Source organism: Condylura cristata, unplaced genomic scaffold (genome assembly GCF_000260355.1).
Source record: "Condylura cristata isolate star-nosed mole 26May11 unplaced genomic scaffold, ConCri1.0 scaffold00006, whole genome shotgun sequence".
In the NCBI taxonomy this organism is placed as follows: domain Eukaryota; kingdom Metazoa; phylum Chordata; class Mammalia; order Eulipotyphla; family Talpidae; genus Condylura; species Condylura cristata.
This window is the reverse complement of record NW_004567107.1, coordinates 6,629,723-6,650,314: the sequence shown is the minus strand read 5'-3', so window position 1 is coordinate 6,650,314 and position 20,592 is coordinate 6,629,723. Positions and strand designations below refer to the sequence as shown.

Below are 20,592 nucleotides of genomic sequence, written 5' to 3'. Positions count from 1 at the left end.
ATACACTCTCAAACGTGTGGAATAACTTGTGCAACAGGCTTATTGAAGGGATTAGAGGTCAAGCTTTATAGCACAAAAGACAGGGCATTGGCCCAAAAAATATTAAGGATATGTATTTCAGAAGATCTGCCTGTTCTGTTCCCCACTCTGTCTCCGGTGAAGCCTCTCACCACCCCTGAGCCTCTGGCCTGTACCCCAGTTCGTATGTACAAATAAATAAATCTTTAAAAAAAAAAAAATATTAAGGATATGTATTACTTAACTAAGCATATTAATAATAAAGAGAGCACATGTTAGATACATACCATGTACCCAGATTATTTAATGAGGTAGTACTATTATGTCCATTTGATAAAGAAAATGAAACATAGAATGGCTAAGTAATTTTCCAAAGTCACACGTCAGTAAGGGGTTCAGTCAGGATTTCAATTCAGCCAGTTTGGCGCCAGGGTGTTTTTACTCTATACTAAAAGAAGCCTTTTCAAATCACCTAACCTTGGTATTAACCCATCAGCCCACTTTAAACAAAATTGCCACTTGGCAAGACAAATTATTAATGAAAGTATATTCTCAAATAACTGCAAGGGGTTACTTTTCTCCAGAGATGATAATAAACAGCTTTGCAAAGTCCTCCAAGCAGAATTTTTACCATTGTTTGAAGGTAAGTTCTATCCTTTAGCAGTCTGATTTTTGGATACTTGAACTTAATATTTCCATATGTCTTTCTGGGTTAAACAGCAGAACTTACCTTAAAACAACAGTGAACAGTCTCCACTTCTCTCAGGCATTCAAGTGCTGACCACCACTTCCTGTGTCAAACTATGTCAGCAGACAGGGCTTCTGGCTGGGAAGTAGCAGTAAATGCCATCGCCCACAGAGAGACATCAGCACTAGTCACGGTTAGGGAGATCGTGAAACAGGGACAAGTCCCGCCAAACAGCAGACTCGGTAGCACTTCTCCTAGCTTACTGACTGGGAACTGGAGGAAAGGCTGTTTATTAAGGGCAAATTATGTGGGGCAAAAAGTCTTTTGTTTCTCAGACCTCCGAATAAAGGCCAAACACGGACTTGTCTGTCTGGCAGACTGAGGACTGAGTTGCCTTTTTTTTTTTTTTTTTAAGTGATTTTTTTTTTTTTTTTTTTAAGTGAAAATGTCAATAAAAGAAATCCTTTTAGTTATGCCGGTAAGGGTACCCTAACTCTTAGGCAGAGGCAGAGAAGTTTTCTAGACCAGAAATCTTACGGTCTTAAAAGATGCCTAAATATGTAGCCAGAGACAGGGAATTTTACATTACGTGGATGATGACAAACACAGCAAAACTAATGCCTGCAAACATATTTTAAATTTCAAAAACCATGATTTCCCCAACAGCAAGGGACCGAAACTGCCTGTTCATTCCTCAGGAATGACTGGTCATTTTTTAAAGAATTCTCTCAAGGCCTAATAGAAGCACATTCAAAAGTCTGGTTGTGGACAATCTATTGGACTGACACCTGCCAAGTTAAACACTACACATTCACATGTGATTACTGGGTGTGGGGAGGGAGAGGGGGGGAGAAGGAGCAGTATTATTCAAAATGTAGACAGTTTTTATTTGCGACCTAGAGATGTAATAGACAGTGACATACCTTGTAAAGCTTTTGGGTATGCTGTAGGAGAAAGCAAGCAGACTAGTGGCTGTCCAAATAAGTTTGTGAAATTCTGTAATATATAAGAATTTAAAATTTTCATTAAAGACTTGACCAAAGACAGTTACTAATTTCCCAAAGCACATCATCAGTGTATAGATTGGGTCCTTTATTCACAAACAGATGCAGAAACACCAGCAACAGCTGCCAACACTTGTCCTTCATATATAATTACCCTTTTATAATAGGCATTCTTAAAACAATGAAAATGACTAGTGAACTGTTGATTTTTAAAGCGAAGAACAGATGTGGGTGCAGTGTTACCGAGGGAGGTCATTTGGCTGGCTACCCAGAGACCACCCCATGGGGCAACATATTTACAAAGGTGAATTTTCTAAGGTAGAGGGAGGGTCTGGCTCTCAGACTCAAAGGCTGTGAGATCTGACTCACTGGTGTATGACGGTTAGATCTGTCCCTCACTGTGAATCATTTTAACTGCTCACACAGAATGATGTATGAAACCAGGATGTTAATGTGCTAATTTACAGTGACAAACTGACAAGCTAGAATACTCTTTGCATGATGAAGGATATCCTTTCTCTAAAGATAGATTTGCACAGGAAGTAAAATCACAAAGTGTTTGGTAAGAAAACAAGAAAGTTAAAACTTCTAGGAATAAAATTAATGAGAAATAAAAAACAACTAAAGGACACAGCTGAACAATAAAGATGAAGATTTGAACAAAAAGAAAGACATTTCATATTCTCAGAAAGGTAAAGATGTCTTCACATTAATTTATTAAATGTAAACCTATCTCAGTAAAATGGGGCACAGATATTTTTCCCCCTTGCAATTGAACAAAGTGATTCTAAAGGTCATGTGGAAAAAGCTGGTTAGCCAGAAAGACTCTGAAGCAAAAGAGTCCAGAGGAAGAACCAAACTCATCAGATAAACATATTCTAATTTCAATTATCAGTAATTTAAAATGTGTGGCTCTGGCATAATGGGCAGATCAATGGAGCTTAATGAAGAACTCAGAATTAGATGCCAAAGCAGATTAAGACTTGAATATAGTTTAAAGAGGACAGTTCACACTAGTGGAAAAAAACGGGAGTAGTTATCTAAGGGGAAAAAAAAGTTGGCTCCATACTTCAGGTCACACACTAGGATAAATCCCAAACATAGCAAAGTTAGATGCAAAAATTAGACAATGAATGTGTGGAAAGAAAGTATGAGCAAACAAAGGCTGTTTTTGTAAGCCTCAAGCCACAATTAAGACTAAGAAACTCAGCTGCCAAAATGAAAGGTTTGTGCATGATAAAGTATAGCATAAGTAAGCTAACACAAAATCCAGACAATGGATTGGGGGAATATTACAAAGTATACTAGTATACCTGCTGCTCATACACTCATGAGTTTCTTAGCATAAAAAGAGCTTCTCCAAGCTGTCCCCGGCCACTGCAGGGCGAGTTTGAGCCCCCACGAGGGCGGTGACCCACACGGTACAGCAGGCGTCTCCTGTCTCACCTTCTGTTCCGTCAGCATTCCTGCACCCTAGCTTTTGTATGCATAAATAATATTTTTTTAATGGGGAAAAAAAAGAGAAAGCTTCTCCAAAACCGTAAGAGAAAGCCCATTAACCTAGCAGAGAGAGGAGCCGAAGAAAATAGGTAAGTCACAGAAGAGGGCGCACAGCTGCTCAAACATATGAAAAGATGCTGACCTTATGGATAACAAAAGCAATAAAATCAATACAAGACCAAAACATCGTTTATTGACCAATCAGATTAATAAAATTCCAAAAGTTTGAGGATACACACGATTGGCAAGAATACAGGGAAAGACACGCTGTGTGGGCGGTGGGAGTATAAAAAGTGTAAAGCCTCTTTGTGACCTTCGGAAGTGCCCATTAAATTCAAATGCATTATTCCAGCGGCACACAATTCCACACCACGGAAGGGCCCTACAGATACACTCTCAAACGTGTGGAATAACTTGTGCAAAGCTACGCCCTGCCGCACTGTGAAGGACCGGCAGCGCCAAATGCTCATCAGCCAGGGCCTGCAGAGAAACCAGGCTCGCTGCGCCTCGTAACCAAACAGGGAGCCGGCCGAGGAGCAAGTGGCTGCCTGAGTGGGACTGGGAGGGGTGCCAGCGTTCACGGGGTGCCTTCTGGAACTTTTTTATTTTGTGACGCTGTGACTATTGTAGCAACACAAAAAATAAACAAGAAGCTTCTCATAATCAAAACAAAGAGAATGAACTGAATGACACGGAGGTGTTCTCCCTTCTCCTTCTCGCGCACAACAAAGATGATCTTGGACCCCTGCCCGACACTCTTGCTCCAGGACGGCCCAGGAATGAACACCACAGTTATTTACACCCCCAGATTTCCTTTCTCTGTTTGACCGACCTTTGTGCACGGACTTAAAACACACAATCCTGCAGAAAGAGTTAGTGCAACGGGCCTCACGGCGCCATCTGAACACCCTGCTTACAGCGTGGTCCCTGCCTGGTTTCTGGAAGCTTAGGTAGGGGAAGGCGACCCCCACACAATTCCCAGAACTGGTAAGGGCGGTTCTTTACCTAGACCATGCACGCTGAACACCTGCTTCCCAGTTCAGCCCCAAGGCGTTGCCAGGGGACGGTGCCTCTGATCAGTCTCCACTTAGAGCCCTCTGCAGGGAACATTCCCTTTGTACATAGGGGTAGACACTCCCTGGTGCTTCCTCCCTTGCTGGGGTGGGGGTGGGGGGACGGAATTAAGTGCATCCTGCCAGATTTTCACTGGGAGAAGATTCTTGGAAGTTTGCCCCTGTTTTTCTTCTGGACTTTGTCTTGTGCCTTTTTCCTTTGCTGATTTTGCTCTGAATCCTTTTGCTGTAATAAATCTTAGGTCTGAGTCCAACTATATACAGAAAACTCCTAACAAATCACTCAATCTGGGGTGCTCTTGGGGACCTTTGGCACAAAGACATAAATATCTCCTATCAGACTATATTTAAATTTTAAGCCTGGGAAATAGTTCCTTCCGTCCTTTTAGTGATGTAACATTGGTTTAAAACACTGCATGTGGTTGAGAGGTGCAGGTTCCCCCTCTCCAGATATGTGACCACCCCCCACGCCCCCCACCAAGCACCTACCACTGTCCACCAGGCCCCACCCTCCTGAAAAGAGGTTCCTTAAGGATCCTGCATAGGCTTCTGTTTTAGCCCATGTACAGGAATTAATTTTATAGATGGGGGTGGAGGTGGCAGGTAGCGAACAAAAATAAGGAAGTTATGTAATCTCATAGGAGGTGACAAGTCCTACATATGGAAACACAGCACAGACTTATAATTAGATTGTTCCTAAATCCTGAATCTGCTGCCAGTTGTATGATTAGTTGTATGTGCAATTGTGGCCAAATTACTTAATTTTTCTGTGCCTTGATTTTCTTATCAGTAAAATGGGGGAAGTAATAAAACTAACATACTGGGTTGTGTGGTTAAACCCTGACACACTGGGTTGTAAGAAGTGCTCAGAACAATGAATGGCTATCTAAAAGGTAACACTGTTATTCTCAAGAGTGGTGGGAAATTTACAATTCTAAATAGGGCAATTAGGGAAGACCCTATCACCTATTCCCGGTAAGGCTTCAGCCGATCAAACACCTAGAACAATGCATCTTTGCAAATCTTTGCAAGAGGATTCACTGCAGATAAGCAAAGACCCTCAGGGGACTGCCACTTAGAGTTAAAGAACAAGGTGACTGTGGCCAAAGAGAACCAAGTGACAGGAGATCAACAAGGGAAAGTAAGTATAGAGAAGCCTGGGGGGGGGGGGGGGGCAGGTGTGACAGGGGCCTTTGCCGGGAGCTGAGGAGCCTGGGAGATACCCGGAAGTGATGTGCTCTGCCTTAAGGGCGGACCCAGGAGGGGAGCAGGGCCAGGAGGAAGTCAAGTCAGCAAGCAACTGCAGTATTTCAGGGGAGAGAGGATGGCGGCTTGGACCAGGGTGACGGCAGAGGAGGTGTAGGAGTCTGGATGGAGCAGTTAGAGCCAACAGCATTTCCGGAAAGGATCTGAGGGAAGTGAGTCAAGGATGGATCCACGCATTTGGGCTGGGGTAACTCTAACGCACAACAGTCATTAGCTGGCGCAGGGTAAGGCGGGATGTGGGAGAGGCTAGGAATTCCGGGGATGGTAAATTTATAATCTCTATTAGAATCACCAGTGGAGGTATCGAGCAGGAGGGTTAGCGTCAAAGCGGCCTCTCTGGCTGGACATAGAAACTTGAAAATTCTCAGTGTAGTAATTAAAGACATGAACTGCATCTGAACCTCCTGAAGTTGGAAGTGAAAAGGAACAAAGATGGATCTGCAGGAAGGGATCAGAGAGAGGAGGAAAAAGCAATAAAGGAAACAGGAAACAAGCAAGCAACCGCCAGCTTCTCTTGCCAGAGGCAGTGAAGCAGTTTAAATTTAGGTTTCAAGGGCCTCATCTGAAAAGGGCTCAGAAGGCCGAGGTCAGGGTTTGCCAGCCTCGTTAAGTGGAAATCCCAGAGGCTACACCTTCCAGAAAGGAGGGCGGAGCGAACCTGACACCTTCCCGCCCTCCCCAAGACAGCTCCTCAGGGCTAAACAAGGAAAGTCTTTTGTGTTCAGCAAAACAGGCACAACAAAACTAACAAATTACCCCACTTAACCAACATCAGTAACAAAAAACCAGCCCCTGGGAGGGTGTGATTATACAGTCCTCCTGCTTGTTTGCACCACAAATTCATACCCTGAATGTGGCTGCCAAATGGTAGTGATTCTAGGTGTCTCGCAAACGCTAATAATAAGAGAGTGTAGCCAGGTGGTCCCAGGAAAGGGGTTCCAGGTTCTCTGCCTCACCCAAGTAAGGGTGAAGAAACTGAGCGGAGATTGGGGAAGGAGGGAAAAGGATGGAGCGCCAGAAGGGGCCAGGAGGAGGTGCGTGGAGCAGAGACGTGTGAAGAAGCTGTGCTTGCTTCTTGGTGCTGGACTGGGTGCAACAGACGTCACACTTTTGTGACAATGGCAGCTTTTAGCTTGATTTTGCTCCTTTGGTCTGAGACATGTGGAGCCCCTTCTGCCCCTTTCCCAGGGGTCCCCACCAGGGACTGCCTTAGGTCTTTGGCAGCTTTCCGGCTTCAGTGCCCCTGCTGTGGCCAACCCTGTTTGGCTGGACATTTACCTGCCAGGGGGTGGGAAACTGCTGCTTGATTTGGAAACTGTTTTCTTTCTCCTTTGACTTTGTTGCACACTGATTATATTAAAGTTTCTTTCCATTTAAAGATCACATATGTTTTATCTTGATGGGGCAGATGGTAAAACTTATTTAGAGCAGGCATGTTTGGGGGTTTTGGGGTGCCCCTTCCTCTATCCAATAACAAAAGTACTTCATTCTAGAACTCAGTTAATTTCCCACAAAGTTTAAGGACAGTGAAAAGAAACTAGTTAAAGATAATCAAGCATATAATAAGGATGACTTTAAACAGCAAGAGCAGATTTCAGGTATAACAATTATCGGATAACAAATAAAATTACATATGCTTATTAAGTTTAAAAGGAGAAACTTGAAAATAGAAAATGGCGAATTTGTTATCCATAAAAAAGATAATAAATTATCTGAAAAAGAATGAGCTAAACTTTTAGAAAAATGCTAAAACCAGTATAAAATTCAATAAATGGATTTAATAGCAAGTTAGCTATATCTAAGGAATTTGTGAAGTGGAAGACAGATCAGGAGATACTATCCAGATCTCCACTAGAGAAACAAAAATACAAGGAGCCAAGAACGTGCAAGAGATGAGAGACTGCTGTGTATATGCTCATACACTCACAGGTACACCTACATTAGCTGTAAAAACCCACATTCCAGAAAGTACAGTTACTATTTGAAAAGATAATGGCAGAGAATCTTCCAGAAGTAATGAGAAAACAAAAACAAAAACAATGTACCTCTTAAGAATTCATCAAATAAATGCCCATAGGTTAAATAAAAAGCAACAGAAATCCTGACATACCACAGTATAACTGCAGAACCACTAAAACCAATGAGATGGTCTTTCAAAGTAGCAAGAAAGAACCAGACCGATGAGGCTGACTGGCAGAAGATTCTGCCACAGTCCTGTGACGAAGGTGAAAGCCTTAATAGACTCCAGCAATCTGCAGCCATCAGTCAAACGCTTTTTTAGGATGAAGCTGTTTGGGTAAGTGCGTCTGTTTTGACAAGTGTTTAAGTCATGTTCGCTGGCGGGGAGCCAGCTCTGTCACAAACAGTGCAGCACTCAGGATTTCCTTCTTGCAAAGAAAACTGAACTGAACAGAGTATTGCCCAAATGACTAAGGGAATTCACTTCACTCTTGTGAGTAACACCTTGCTATAGGGAAGGCCACTGTGACTTGCCGGTTCCTAAGTAGAAATGGAAAGCCAAAATGGGGCCGCACTTGGCATTTCAATCACGCTCTGAAATGAGTCCGGACTAGCAGGCAAAGCGCCTCTTAGCGAAGTATGGAAAGAGCTGGGCTTTGTAATAAGAGTGCTGGAATCAATTAGGCAAGAGACTTAGCCTCCTCACTTAGCCGTTCCCCCAACTATAAAGTAGGCGAATAGTGCTTACCCTCATTTAATTGAGTGCTATACACTTACTCAAAATTCTTGAAATGTGAGTCAGGGACCTACAGAGAGATGAGTACTAATACAAATATAAGCCCTCACAGGCTTCAGGGAACGCCCAGTGTGACACTGGTAGCCACATCCTCACTTTCCAGGCAGGATGTCGAGACGTCTTTGATGAGTGTGTGCACTAAGAAAGGCCCGAGATCCTTAGCTCAGAGAGGACCCGTTACAGGCTCCCGCGGGATTATCATCACAGTGCACAGTGTGGCGTAGCTGCGAAGGCTTTTAGAGTCCTAACAACAGAAGTCTGTAGTCAACACGTTGAAATAATGACTGTGTTATGTAGGTAAAAGGACATAAAGGGTATAAACGAGGGAGGAGGGTGTGATGGGAAATCAATACACAATGCCTAAAACTTAGAGCAGGGTATCAATAAAAAGCACGCTATTTAGGACAACGGTGGCGAAATGCCACAATTACCAGCTAAAAAAGATGTAAGTGGTAGTCTCTGGCAAGAGGCAAACAGGAACAGGGCCAGAGACCACTGCTTTCAGTAACAGCCTGGGAACGAGACGTGTTCACTCTGACTATACACGGGAATTACATGAATACCTGAGACCCACTCAGGTTAAGTGAATCAGAATCACAGGAATTGGGGTCCAGGTGCAAAGGGGTTTGAAAAGGACTCTGATTGCTTCTGATGCACTGGGAGACTCAAGAATTGCAGCTCTAAACTATATACCTGAGTTACCTTCATAAGGATAAAATAGTATTTAAGTGAGGAAATATACATGCAATACTTTTATTTAAGTGAAAAAAATCTTTAGAAAACCTGCTTACATCACAAAAGAATCATACATAGCAACATCAGTCCCCCTTAAAAACTTTTTCATTAAAAACTTGCACCAGCCAAGTTTAAGATTTCTTTACACAAGCTTTGCGGGAAAGTAAATACCAGATATCTTTCTATGTGACCATCGAGAAGAACATAGTTGATGCAATGCAATAAATACCACTAATTTTCTCAAAGACCGAATTGTTCTGTGCTACAGTCTGACCTGCCTATTGCATATGGGCTCCCCATTTCATTTGTGAAGATCAGAATGTACTAGACAAGTTAGATCTTTAGCAGAGTGGCACTTGATGCTCCATCACAAGCAAGAAAATAAACAAAAACGTTTCCCATTATTCCAGTTATCAGGGTGTCAGGATATGGAAACCTATCTAGACTTGAACTATGACTCGTGAGTAAGTACATGTATCTCCAGTGATGCACAATGGTGTCTTACAAACATCAGCACCCAGCACTCATTCTACATCCAAATACAATTGGAGATCACAGACACATTCAGTGAAGGGTGTTCCTTGGGTTACGAAAAGTGGGACTGAGTCATCATGTCCAATTAAATTAAGAAAAATTAAGATTACTAAAATACTCTCAATGCATGCTACATCACATCAGCAAAGTATTTGACCTGTCATATCATCAAACACAGCAAATAATTCTTTTTCACTGACAAAAATACACAATGTTTCTTTGGAATTATATGAAGATGCAAAATGTCTGGGCTCTTGTGTTTTTGATCATTAAAATACTTTAAAAATTTATAATTAAAATTTTTATATTTTATAACTTGAAATAATTTCATAGTCTGTAACTTAAGATTTTATAACTTACAATTTCATAAATTAAAATAACCGATAAGCTTTTTTTCTTTGGCAGCCTTCCATCCCCTCAAGAAGGGGCAAAAACAATGTCACTGCATGAAACTTATGAAAGGATATGCTTAATTTTCATAAAAGCCAAAAGCTGCCACATTAAACTTGACAGTTTCAGCAGGAAATGTGATGAAAAATTTAGGGTGGGGTGGATGCTCTTAGAATTCAGAGTTTAACTGTGAAAAGTGAAACTAACTATGAAAATATGATGGAAAACATATGTTTGGGGTCAGGTCTCTTGGTTCCCAGGCATTTCCATTGCTCTCCTGAGGTAAACCTGCTACTATCTGTTTCTCCGTGTAACTATATGGATGCCCACAGCAAAAACAGCTGAGCTGGCAGAGCTGTGTCCCCGCACATTTCCAACACATTGTTCGCTAATGAAATATTTCAACCACACAAAAGACTCGAAAGAATCGGTTTCATTTTCCTATAAATCATTGTAGTTTGAATGCTAATATTCAACTTTAAAATACTTCACTGCTGGCGTCCTTCATATAGTCATCAAAAACCATGTCTGCAATACCAAGATACAAAACAAAGAATGCTCAAGATATTTTTAGAACCCTGTTATTTTTTCCCCAGCATTCAGGGTCATCTTTTTTCACTGCTGTCATAAGTTTAAGAGACAATTCACTGCATCTGAAACAATTTATGTTGCTACACAATGCCTACAGCTGGACAGCAGACGATAGAAATTTTACTAAACTATACAGAAGTGTAGAAGGGAAAAAGGCTAGAAAACCAGAAGAGAAAATTTGCCCATATACTTCTACCTCTATAAAAGAAAATTATTCTCGAGTTATGTAACAAAAATAAACCTCCCACCAGAGATCTTGGAAATCTTGAATATATTTTTTTCCTGCAGAAGGATTTATTATTTTCCACTGAGTGTCCATTCATGCGTTTTCTTCTTGTTTCTATTCATAGCACCAGATCCTGACTAGCATGCACAACCTCAAAAGAAAAGAAAGACTAAATACAAACTGTAAAATGAAATCAAATAAAGAAAAAGAAAAAGGTACACGTTAAGAGCGGTTACCTGGGCTTGGTTCCACAGTGTCTACAGGTGCATCGGCGCTCACAGGACTCACCTTATATGCAACACTATTGGACGAATCCACAATGATAAACAGGGGCTTCCTGGTGAAAGGATAGAGATCGCCAGGATGGAGGCTGGGGAAACAAGAGCAACAATGACAATGAGTAACCAAGTAACTATCAGGTTGGTCTTGGAAATCTTATTCTTCAGTTTGGTCTGCTCACAGCACCTGTTCATCATAGAACTGAAAGAAAAAGATTAATTAAGCAAAGGACCAAAAAAGTCTGGTATACTGGGGCAGACAATTTAGCGATTTTATTTGGAAAAAAATCACCAATAATTATCATTCAAGAGTACTCAAGCAAAACAAACGTGTATATATTTAAAGATGGACTAACATGTAACACGAAAATCTCAGAAGTCGGCATTTAGGTACCTGCTTAGTGTTAAAAAAAAAAACCCTTTGAGAACATGTTTTGCAAGCAGTAGGTACTAAAACAACTAAATGTGTTTTAGTTGTTTCAAAAAATCTGTACTTTCAAAATCTGTACTTATTTTAAAGATTTTTCAATATTTTAAATATCTTACTATCACAGACAATAAGTAGGGGCTTCCCTTTTCTAATTCTTTGTTTCCTCTGGACATATGCATCACAGTAAGCCGGGGTGCATGAAAATTCTGGACCCCACAGAAGACCTAATGGATCTAACAGCTGAACTCTAGTAACACGCTTTTGAGAGTCAGCTTAAGATGTCCACAATTTTGGTGCATATGCTCTTTCCCACTGCTTACTGGTCAAGATAAATATTAGTGTAGACTTAAATAAATAAAACGATGCACAATAAATTGTATCACCAAACCTTAATATATTTCAAATACATTTTTTTAAATGTATAAATAATTTGCAACGAAGGTTAGCAACATATGTTGGGGACTATTAGTTACTACACATGTAATTTGAAAATCTTCATACCTACCCCACCTCCATTCTTTAATAATGACAATTCACATTTTTATGTAAAGTGCTGTTAGAAATACAAAGAAATTGCCAAAAAATCCAGTTTTCTTTATGACCAGATTACTGTCTCTCAGCTAGGGAAATTCTAGTGTCAAAAGTGGCCCAGGCAGTGAAGAACATATACTTTGAAAAAAGAAATTTTCAAGGATGAAACTCTACTTAAAATCACAGAATTAAGTTCATTTGTACTACATCAAACCAGTAGAATCTTCTATTAAAAAATCTGTATTCAGGGCCCTCCCTGGTGGTGCAGCGGGTTAAAGCACAAGCACTAAGAAGCTTAAGCCACTTCTGCATGAGTTCGATTCCTGCCCGCCCCAGAGGAGACCACATGGCGTGGCAGACCTCTCCTGACCCGCCCGCTGCTCCCCTCAGCAGTGTACTTCAACTATCTGCCTGTTCTGCACCCCACTGTCTCTGGTGAAGCCTCTCACCCTCCGCATCTCTCGCCTGTACCCCAGTTCTGTATGAATAAAAATAAATAAATCTAAAAAAAAAAATCTGTATTCATATTAATATTACCCTGCCCTGACATTTATTTATGTATTTACTATCTCTCCCAACTTGAATTGAATAGTTTGGTTCACTGCCATATCCTCAAGGTATTGAATAGTATCTGACCACATAATAGATTTTTCAAGAAATTTTCTTTAAACAAATATCAGTCAAAAATTCCAATTTCCTAAGGTAGTCAGAATCTGAAATATTGCTGGAGTCCAAATAAGTATCAGTAATAGCAGTCTGAGGGAACATTTCTAGTACTAGAAAAAAGCCCCCCCATTTCACTTAATATTTTACAATAGCTCCAACATTTAGAATGGGGGCGACACCAGAATACATACCAGTGCATTTCCTTGTGGGACTGATTTCGTTTGTGGATAGCATCTCCATTTATAATATCCCGGTTACTATTAGTAAGTACCCCGCCAAAATCATAAGGACCTGTTAAAAGAAAGAAAAAGAGGGATCCTAGAATTTAATTGGAGAATAACATTAATCTGATGTTTACACATAAAAGTCACAGAAGTATTGTGTGGCTCTCACTGATACAAGCGGAAGATAATTAGAAAACATTTCATTTAAAGTTAACATTTTAGTTTAATGCAGCATTTAAATGATCTCAGCATGTTTCAACATTTAAAAAAGTCATTTAATTATTCATCAGTCCTTCAAACAGAATATAATGAGAAACAAGAATCTACTGTTTCTCATTATTCTGAGTAATAAAGGGGTGGGGATCTAGGATGTTCAAAGTGATCTTTCCATTTTAAGCAAAATTTAGCCACCAGATTAACAAAATTAAGCAAGAAAGCTGCAGAATGAAGTCTTAGTAATTTCTCATATAAAATTTTAAGTGAGCCACTAATTGTAGAATTTAGGGGAAACCTTGAAAGGAACTTGAAAATTCTCATTGACAAAAACTTCATTTCTTAAGAAATCCTAATTTCGGTGTGAGGAAAACCCATTATTACTAATATTACATCAACCATGTAGCTCCTCTTTTGTTATTAACCTTTTCCAGCTGGTCACACAGTCAGTCAAGCTCTTGCCTGCAAGACCAGGAGCTGTGGAAGGTTCATAATAATAGCTATCGAAGAACCCTTTAGTCGATAGCTATTATCACACTTGGAAAAAAAGTAAAGCAGGAGTCAGTAGCAAGGGGCCCAGCAAATCTGATTCAGAATATATAAGACACAGAAACAATTAGTTATAACTGTCATCACTAACTTCAAAACAATCCTGAAGCAGTCATCACTCTTAAGGTTAAGAAAAATATTTTATGGCTTTAAAAAAATCACTGTAGTGAAAAGACTGAGATTTGCTCTGCTTTGTTTTCATTCAACCCCTTCAGAGGATCCAGGACATGCACGGAAGATGGCAGGGGCATGCACTGTATAAAGGAATGCAGATTTCAACAAACGGATGAAGAGGAAATGTTCAGGGTGTTAAGAAATTTCTTTTTTGTGTGCAAAGATTTAATTGCCTTAATTACATCCAAATTATGCTTCTATTCTGACCAATTTCACATATTCTGGCCAGTTTTATTTTTCATTCTGAAATAGCATCCCAATATTCTACAGGTTGAATCCATAAAAACTAAACAAAGAAAGGACAGAAAACAAATATCATGATAAGGACTTGAACTTTCACAGTTACAAAAGTGCACTGATTTCTACAAAGACTTTTAGCCACAATGAAGCCACTGACTAAATTCTTAAATTGTCTAATATTGAGAAAAGTTCAATGGTGTAAAGTGAATAATTTGGTTTAGCTATTCTGCTACCCTTTACAGTTTTAAACACCAAACTTTATATAGGTATAAACACTTTTAGCAAATTTGATTTTGAGGTATGCAACTGGTATGTGAATTTGCCAATGATTTTTGAACTTCAATGTATAATATCTTAGCAAATAAATCTGGATTATCTACAAGGTTGCCAATTCAACAGACCAGGCTTCAAATGTGGAGGCCTTTTCAGAAAGCTTGAGATGGTCTGTGGGCTCCAGGCCAGCGTCTTGTAGAAAGTAAAGAGAATTCAAGCCCTGCTCACAAGAGGGAGCATTCCTTTATTGTACCTTCACTATCAGAACGACCTGTGGGGAAAACACCAGTGGCTGACAGGTAAATCAGAAGCACACTATTGGCAGGCAGCTCCTGAAATCAAAGAAAATCACGTATACAAAACAAAAGAGAAGGGAAACAATTATTTTATTTCAAGTTAAGACAGTCTTTACTTCAAAGGCCTGATCACTTACACAATGTTCTCTGGAAACTTGAAAGTGAACGAGAAAAGGCCCTGAAATGTGTAGGTTTAAAATACAAGCTTCCATCCTTGGCTTTCCCTATGTAAACTTGGAGAGGAATTCCCTATTTCTTACAGTTTGTTCACATGATCAGAATGTTTCCCAGAGCCTTTTGGATATATCAAATGCCTAAACAATTTGGTACTTTTTAGTAGTTCTGCATTGGCTGGTATGTCTGAAGTACTACAATAATTTTAAAAGGAACACCCTAGAAGGAGAATGAAAATTGAGCAATATCCTCATTAATTAATGATAAGGAACAGTCACAAAAAGTGACATGAGCAATTTCCATTCCCAAAAGAGCTATGATTAGGATATTCTAAAGGTACTTTTCATTTTCATACTTTTTATCTAAACTCCTGACTCACAGTGGCGTGATGCTCAGATTTCATCTAGGGCACACGTTCCCCAAATAGTGAAAAGTGCTGGGTCATATATACCTTAAAAGATGCAGCTAAGAATGTGTATAGTTGGCTGAAGGTTGGTTTGTAGAGCAGATATTTGTGGGGGTTTTCTCGTCTGGTAGGCTTGTCCGCTGATTCCTGTATTGACACACAGAAAACAATATCCATGGGAGCTGTGAATGTGACAGGGTCATCAATGCCTTTTTTTTTTTACCATCTTCTTCATCAGATATCTTTTTATTCAATGTTACTGCTATGATGCTTATCACTTTCTCCTGTGTCACCTGGAAGAGCTGTTCATGGACACTTGAAGCATTTGCTGCACAGCACGCCATGAGGAGCATGTCACCAAATTGGGAAAGTAGGAAAGGCTCACCTGCATTCCTGGTTTATTCATCTGGGAAGCCAAATTCATAGGCTCCCTTTCCAGGGCTTGTAACATCCGGAACATGTCAACAGTTAGTTCACTGAACTTCACCTGCAAGGAAAACGGCCAGACCGTTACGCTGTGCACAGCTCTGGAGCTCTGCCACGTATGGCTCTCGATGCTGGTGTGGACTGCATGACACAGGGCATTTCACCCCCCAGAATTTCAACAGATAGGAAAAGTGAAAGAATTATACAACGACACCAATGCTCTTCACCTAGACCCAAAACATTAACATTTTTCTACATTTGCTTTATCACACTTCTTCCAGTCTACCTAAACATCTTTTGAGCCATCATTTTCCTCAAGTGGTTTTTTTTTAAGATGTATTTATTTATGCATACAAGAATTGGGGTGCAAGTCAGAAGTGCAGGGGGTGAGAGGATTCACCAGAGACAGAGTGGGGAGCAGAACAGGCAGATCAACGAAGTACACTGCTGAGGGGAGCAGCGGGGAGTCAGGAGCAGAAGGGGTGTGACAAGCCATGTGGGTCAGCTCCCTGGCCGGGGATCACTTGCCACAGTGGCTGTGGAGAGCATCATAATGCTGTGCTTTAACCCACTGTGCCACCAGGGAGGGCCCCCTCAAGTTTTTTTTTTTTTTTAAACAAATGAAAAGTAGTTATGTAAACTACTCATTAAATCCTAACATGCATGCTCTTTCTGGCTATGGTCCACATCTTATACCCTATTCATGACATGTTGGCACTATGTGATGCTTGAAACTGATTCTCTTCTATTTTGAAGAATACTTCTATAGAATTTCAGGTTAGCATATGAGGACAAAACAAAGATAATTTTTTAAATGGACTCGTTTCTATGAAATCAAAGAGAAATTAAGTCAATAATCCATTTTGTAAAGAGTATCTTTCATATAATTGACTCAGTTAGTACATTTTTAAACAGATTAAGCAAAAATTAAGTTCTTCAAAGTTTCACAGAGAAAAACACAAAGACTGGATTTTGTGGCCATGTTGAATCTCTCCACTAGGCATTCCTTTAGTTTTCTGCAATGTGAGAAAACTCCTCTATAACACCGTACAGCCAGATACTGCACAGAGTCTAGAAGACTCTCTAGATAAGGCTTAGAAGACAAAGGAATTAAATCTTTGAGGTGCTAAGAGAAAACAAATACCAAATTCAAATTATGTAACTCAGAAAGAAAAGGGAAGTTAACACATTTTAAACAAAACAAAAATTGGAAATTTCATTGCAAGTGCATCTGAAAATAAAAGAATAAAGAGATATTCAAGCAGAAATAAAACACTGTCAACCTAAAATTATATAGCTAGTGAAAATAACTTTCAAAATAAAGATGAAGTAAAAACTTATTTTCATGAGAAAAAAAGAGGATAGAGTATTTGCTCTAAAGAACTGCTCCTATAAGGACATGGCATAATCCAATCGCGTTTTCTTCATGCGTAGATGGCATGATATTTACAAGGTAGTAACTGCGTAGCAATCGAAGACAAAATGCCATCATAACTCTTTACCTGGTTGTTACAATTACCAATAATGAGTGCATCAGCCAGAGACAACTGCCCCACAATCATGCCCTGCTCCAGCAAAGGGGCTCCAGTCTCAGCAAGGCGATTAGACGTGATAACAATGGTGTTATCATCATTCAGTACCATCACGGGGTCCGCCTGGGGGAAAGAAAGGCAGTAAGTATTTGATGGCCACGACACAATGTCAATATGACGAGTATTTCTTCTCCTTGACATACACACACAATAAAAATGTGCACCAGGTAGGCATTTACTTATCCAGAAAAGGTTTGGACCTTGTTCAAAACTGACCTCAATAAAAGCTGCTACCTCTTGAAGCACCAGGCTCCACTCCACTTGATCTTCAGTATTAAAACGGTGTGTGTAATCTTCAATTTCATCTGACAATTCCTGTTTTCAAATATTATCCAAAAGGTTATAAAGAAAAATAGATTGCAATATTGTACAGTTTTGAATATCAATATACAATTCTAACTAGAATCAATAACAATGAGTGAAAAACACATAAATGGCCTTCAAAATAAAAAACTAAAGAGCGAAAAACATTAAGACCCTCATACAGATCCAGAGAAACCCATACCTCAGTAATACTTCAGCAATGAATTTACTAATAGAAAACTCTTAAAGGTAAAACCCTCTAAGAAAATTTTAACCTCAAAAAAAATACAGTCAACCTCATTTTCTTTGGATTGATATCACATTGTTTCTCGGAAATAATCTTAGTCAATGGGCATGAAGGAAGAAGGCAGAGAAGGATTTGCCCAAACTAGCGTGCTATTAATAAGTACACCAACCAGAAAGCCCTAACTACATAAAAAACAGAGTGTTTCATTGCAAGGATTATAGATGTTAAATGGCCACTAAATGCCATTAACGCTACAACCTGAGTTAACTAAGGATACAGTGATGCAGCCACACTTAAAGTGAAGGAAAAGACCAACATTCACGATACCAATGGAAAACATGATGGAATTTTTCTTGATCTAACTTTTCATTTATTTTCTCTTAAACCTAACATTTTAATTTCTTTTTGCATTCCCCAACCACCCACTGGATGGGTGGTAAAACATAAAACATGCTGAAAAAATAACTAAAGCAAGGAATTCAGAGAATTATCTCTGATTAGTGTGTGTTTAAAATATGAAGTGTTGGAAAATTGTTTTTATCATTACCCCTGTCAGAAGTTATCATACTTTGAATGTTGCAATGATTGAAAGAATTCAAAAAGTATTTGTTTTTTTCAAAGATTTATTTTTATGCATATAGAACTGGGGTACAGGTCAGAGGTGTGGGGAGTGAGAGGGTTCACCAGAGACAGAGTGGGGAGCAGAACAGGCAGATCGACTGCCGAGGGGAGCATCAGGGAAACAGTAGAGGTCTGCTGTGCCATGTGGGTCACCTCCCTGGCCAGGGATCAAACTCATGCTGCAGTAGCTTCACAGTGTTGTGCTTTAACCCATTGTGCCAACAGGAAGTGCCCTCAAAAATTATTTTAACCTTAAACCTATTTTCAAAACAAAATTATCTACACACAATTAGTGATTAGAATTATTAATTTTTATACTCAATTGTCATTGCTACATTTTTCTTTATTTTTTAAAAATAATATAATAGTTTATTTTTACATCACTTTGTGCCTTTTTCCATCTCAGTTGTAATCCCCGTGAGCTTCCCATCACCAAATCACCTGTGTGCCATCACCCATAGTCCAGTGCACTTCCTGCCCACCCCCATTTTTTATCTCATTCCTCACTCCACCCCTGTAAAATGTCTCTGGTATATAGTTGTTCATTATTATTTCCTGCTGAACACTCCCCGCCCCCCCCCCCTAGTCCTTTATATTCCTGCTATGAGAGAAACCACCCAGTATGTTTCTGTTTCTTTCTGGCTTATTTCACTAAGCATGATCCCTTCCAGTTTCATGTTGCTGCAAAAGGCATGTGTTTATCTTTTTTGATTGCTGAGTAATATTCTACAGTGTATATGTACCAAAAGTGATTAGAATTATTTTAAAGTGCACTTACCTTTACCAGATCCTTCACAACATCCATTTTGTTGAGAAGAAGACAGACCACGATAAATCTTGCATAGTATCTTAGTTTCTTAACTACCAGCTCAGGTCTGTAGCAGAGAAATGGAAAATTATAATTAACTTTAAAGGAAAACATGCTTTATTATTTGCCCCACTTTCTGATAACATGAAAGCACTTTTAATCTCTTACAGTTTTGTTTTCCACAACTGCAAACATTTCTGCATATAGTCTTTTAACATATTTCTTACTAATTCATTACGTTGTTCATCCATGTATTCATGAATTTAAAAAATATTGATTGAGAACTTATATGCACCAGACTCTGAACTAATGATAGAAGCAGATTGATTTTTTTAAAGCCTATAAACACAGTTCTCACAGGCAGGAAAGTATTTAAAATGTGGAGGGGACAGATAAATGCTTAGCACACAGTGGAATAAATAGACAGGAGGAATACAAGATGCTGTCTGTGCCACAGGGCTAGTCCTGGGGTGAGGAAATGTTCCTAGAGAGAGCAGTGTTTACAAAACAACTCTAAGGGAGCACAGGAAGAGCAGAAGACAAAGGTCACAGAAAACAAGGTGTGAAGAGTTCTTGGAAAAACATTCTTGGTTTCAAGATTTTATTTTCCTGACGTTAACATAACAAGTCCATTTTCTTATGCTTGTTGTCGTCCTCTGCCTTCTCTCTTGCCAGCCCTCTAAGTACCTCTGACTTCTTATTTTAATGCATCTTTTTTTTTCAGCTGGTGAAACAAACACCTGGCTTTTTAAAATCCACTTTGACACTCTGCGTCACACTCAGCAAACTCAGGCCACTGCACTTTAAGGTGTTGGCTAGAGGGGGTTTGTGTGTAGGTCTTTCGCTGCTCCGCCTTTCTTGTTTTCTTTTCAGATAATCAAATACATTTTGGAGTTTCACTTTATAAACTGTTGCTTCTGACTTATAGCTCTTCTTTGTCACTGCCCTTTTAATGAGTCTTTGCAGTAGTGATATGATCCTTCACTTCTCAAAGGAAAGGTACCATCCATCAACACTGTGTCTCCTCACACCTGACACTGCACATTTATGCCTTCTCAACTCAAACCTGACATTTCTAACTTCCAGTTCCTGCTTCCCAGCTTCTACATTAAAAATATAATAACCTGGGCCTTCCATGGTGGTGCAATGGGTTTAAGCATAGCACAATGACGCTAGCTGCCACTGCTTCAGCACGAGTTTGATCCCCAGCCAGGGAGGTGACCCACATCGCTCAACAGACCTCGCCTGTTTCACCCCCTGCTTTCCTCACAATGCACTTCATCAACCTGTCTGTTCTGCTCCCCACTCTCTCTGGTGAATCCTCTTGCTGCCTCTGCACCTCTGGCCTGTACCCCAGTTCT

General features: G+C 39.9%; 1 protein-coding gene across 1 annotated transcript in view; it reads right to left on the bottom strand.

Annotated features, from left to right (window-relative positions):
• SCAI (suppressor of cancer cell invasion) overlaps positions 1 to 20,592 on the bottom strand; it is a 106,006-nt gene that overhangs the window by 7,911 nt on the left and 77,503 nt on the right. The window contains exons 7-15 of the mRNA XM_004677341.1: positions 19,202 to 19,298; positions 17,469 to 17,567; positions 17,163 to 17,315; positions 15,620 to 15,721; positions 15,280 to 15,381; positions 14,612 to 14,690; positions 12,877 to 12,976; positions 11,069 to 11,150; positions 1,630 to 1,702 (exon numbers count right to left, since the gene is read on the bottom strand). Of these exons, the coding sequence (XP_004677398.1) occupies positions 1,630 to 1,702; positions 11,069 to 11,150; positions 12,877 to 12,976; positions 14,612 to 14,690; positions 15,280 to 15,381; positions 15,620 to 15,721; positions 17,163 to 17,315; positions 17,469 to 17,567; positions 19,202 to 19,298 (887 nt within the window). The remainder of the gene's footprint in view (positions 1 to 1,629; positions 1,703 to 11,068; positions 11,151 to 12,876; positions 12,977 to 14,611; positions 14,691 to 15,279; positions 15,382 to 15,619; positions 15,722 to 17,162; positions 17,316 to 17,468; positions 17,568 to 19,201; positions 19,299 to 20,592) is intronic.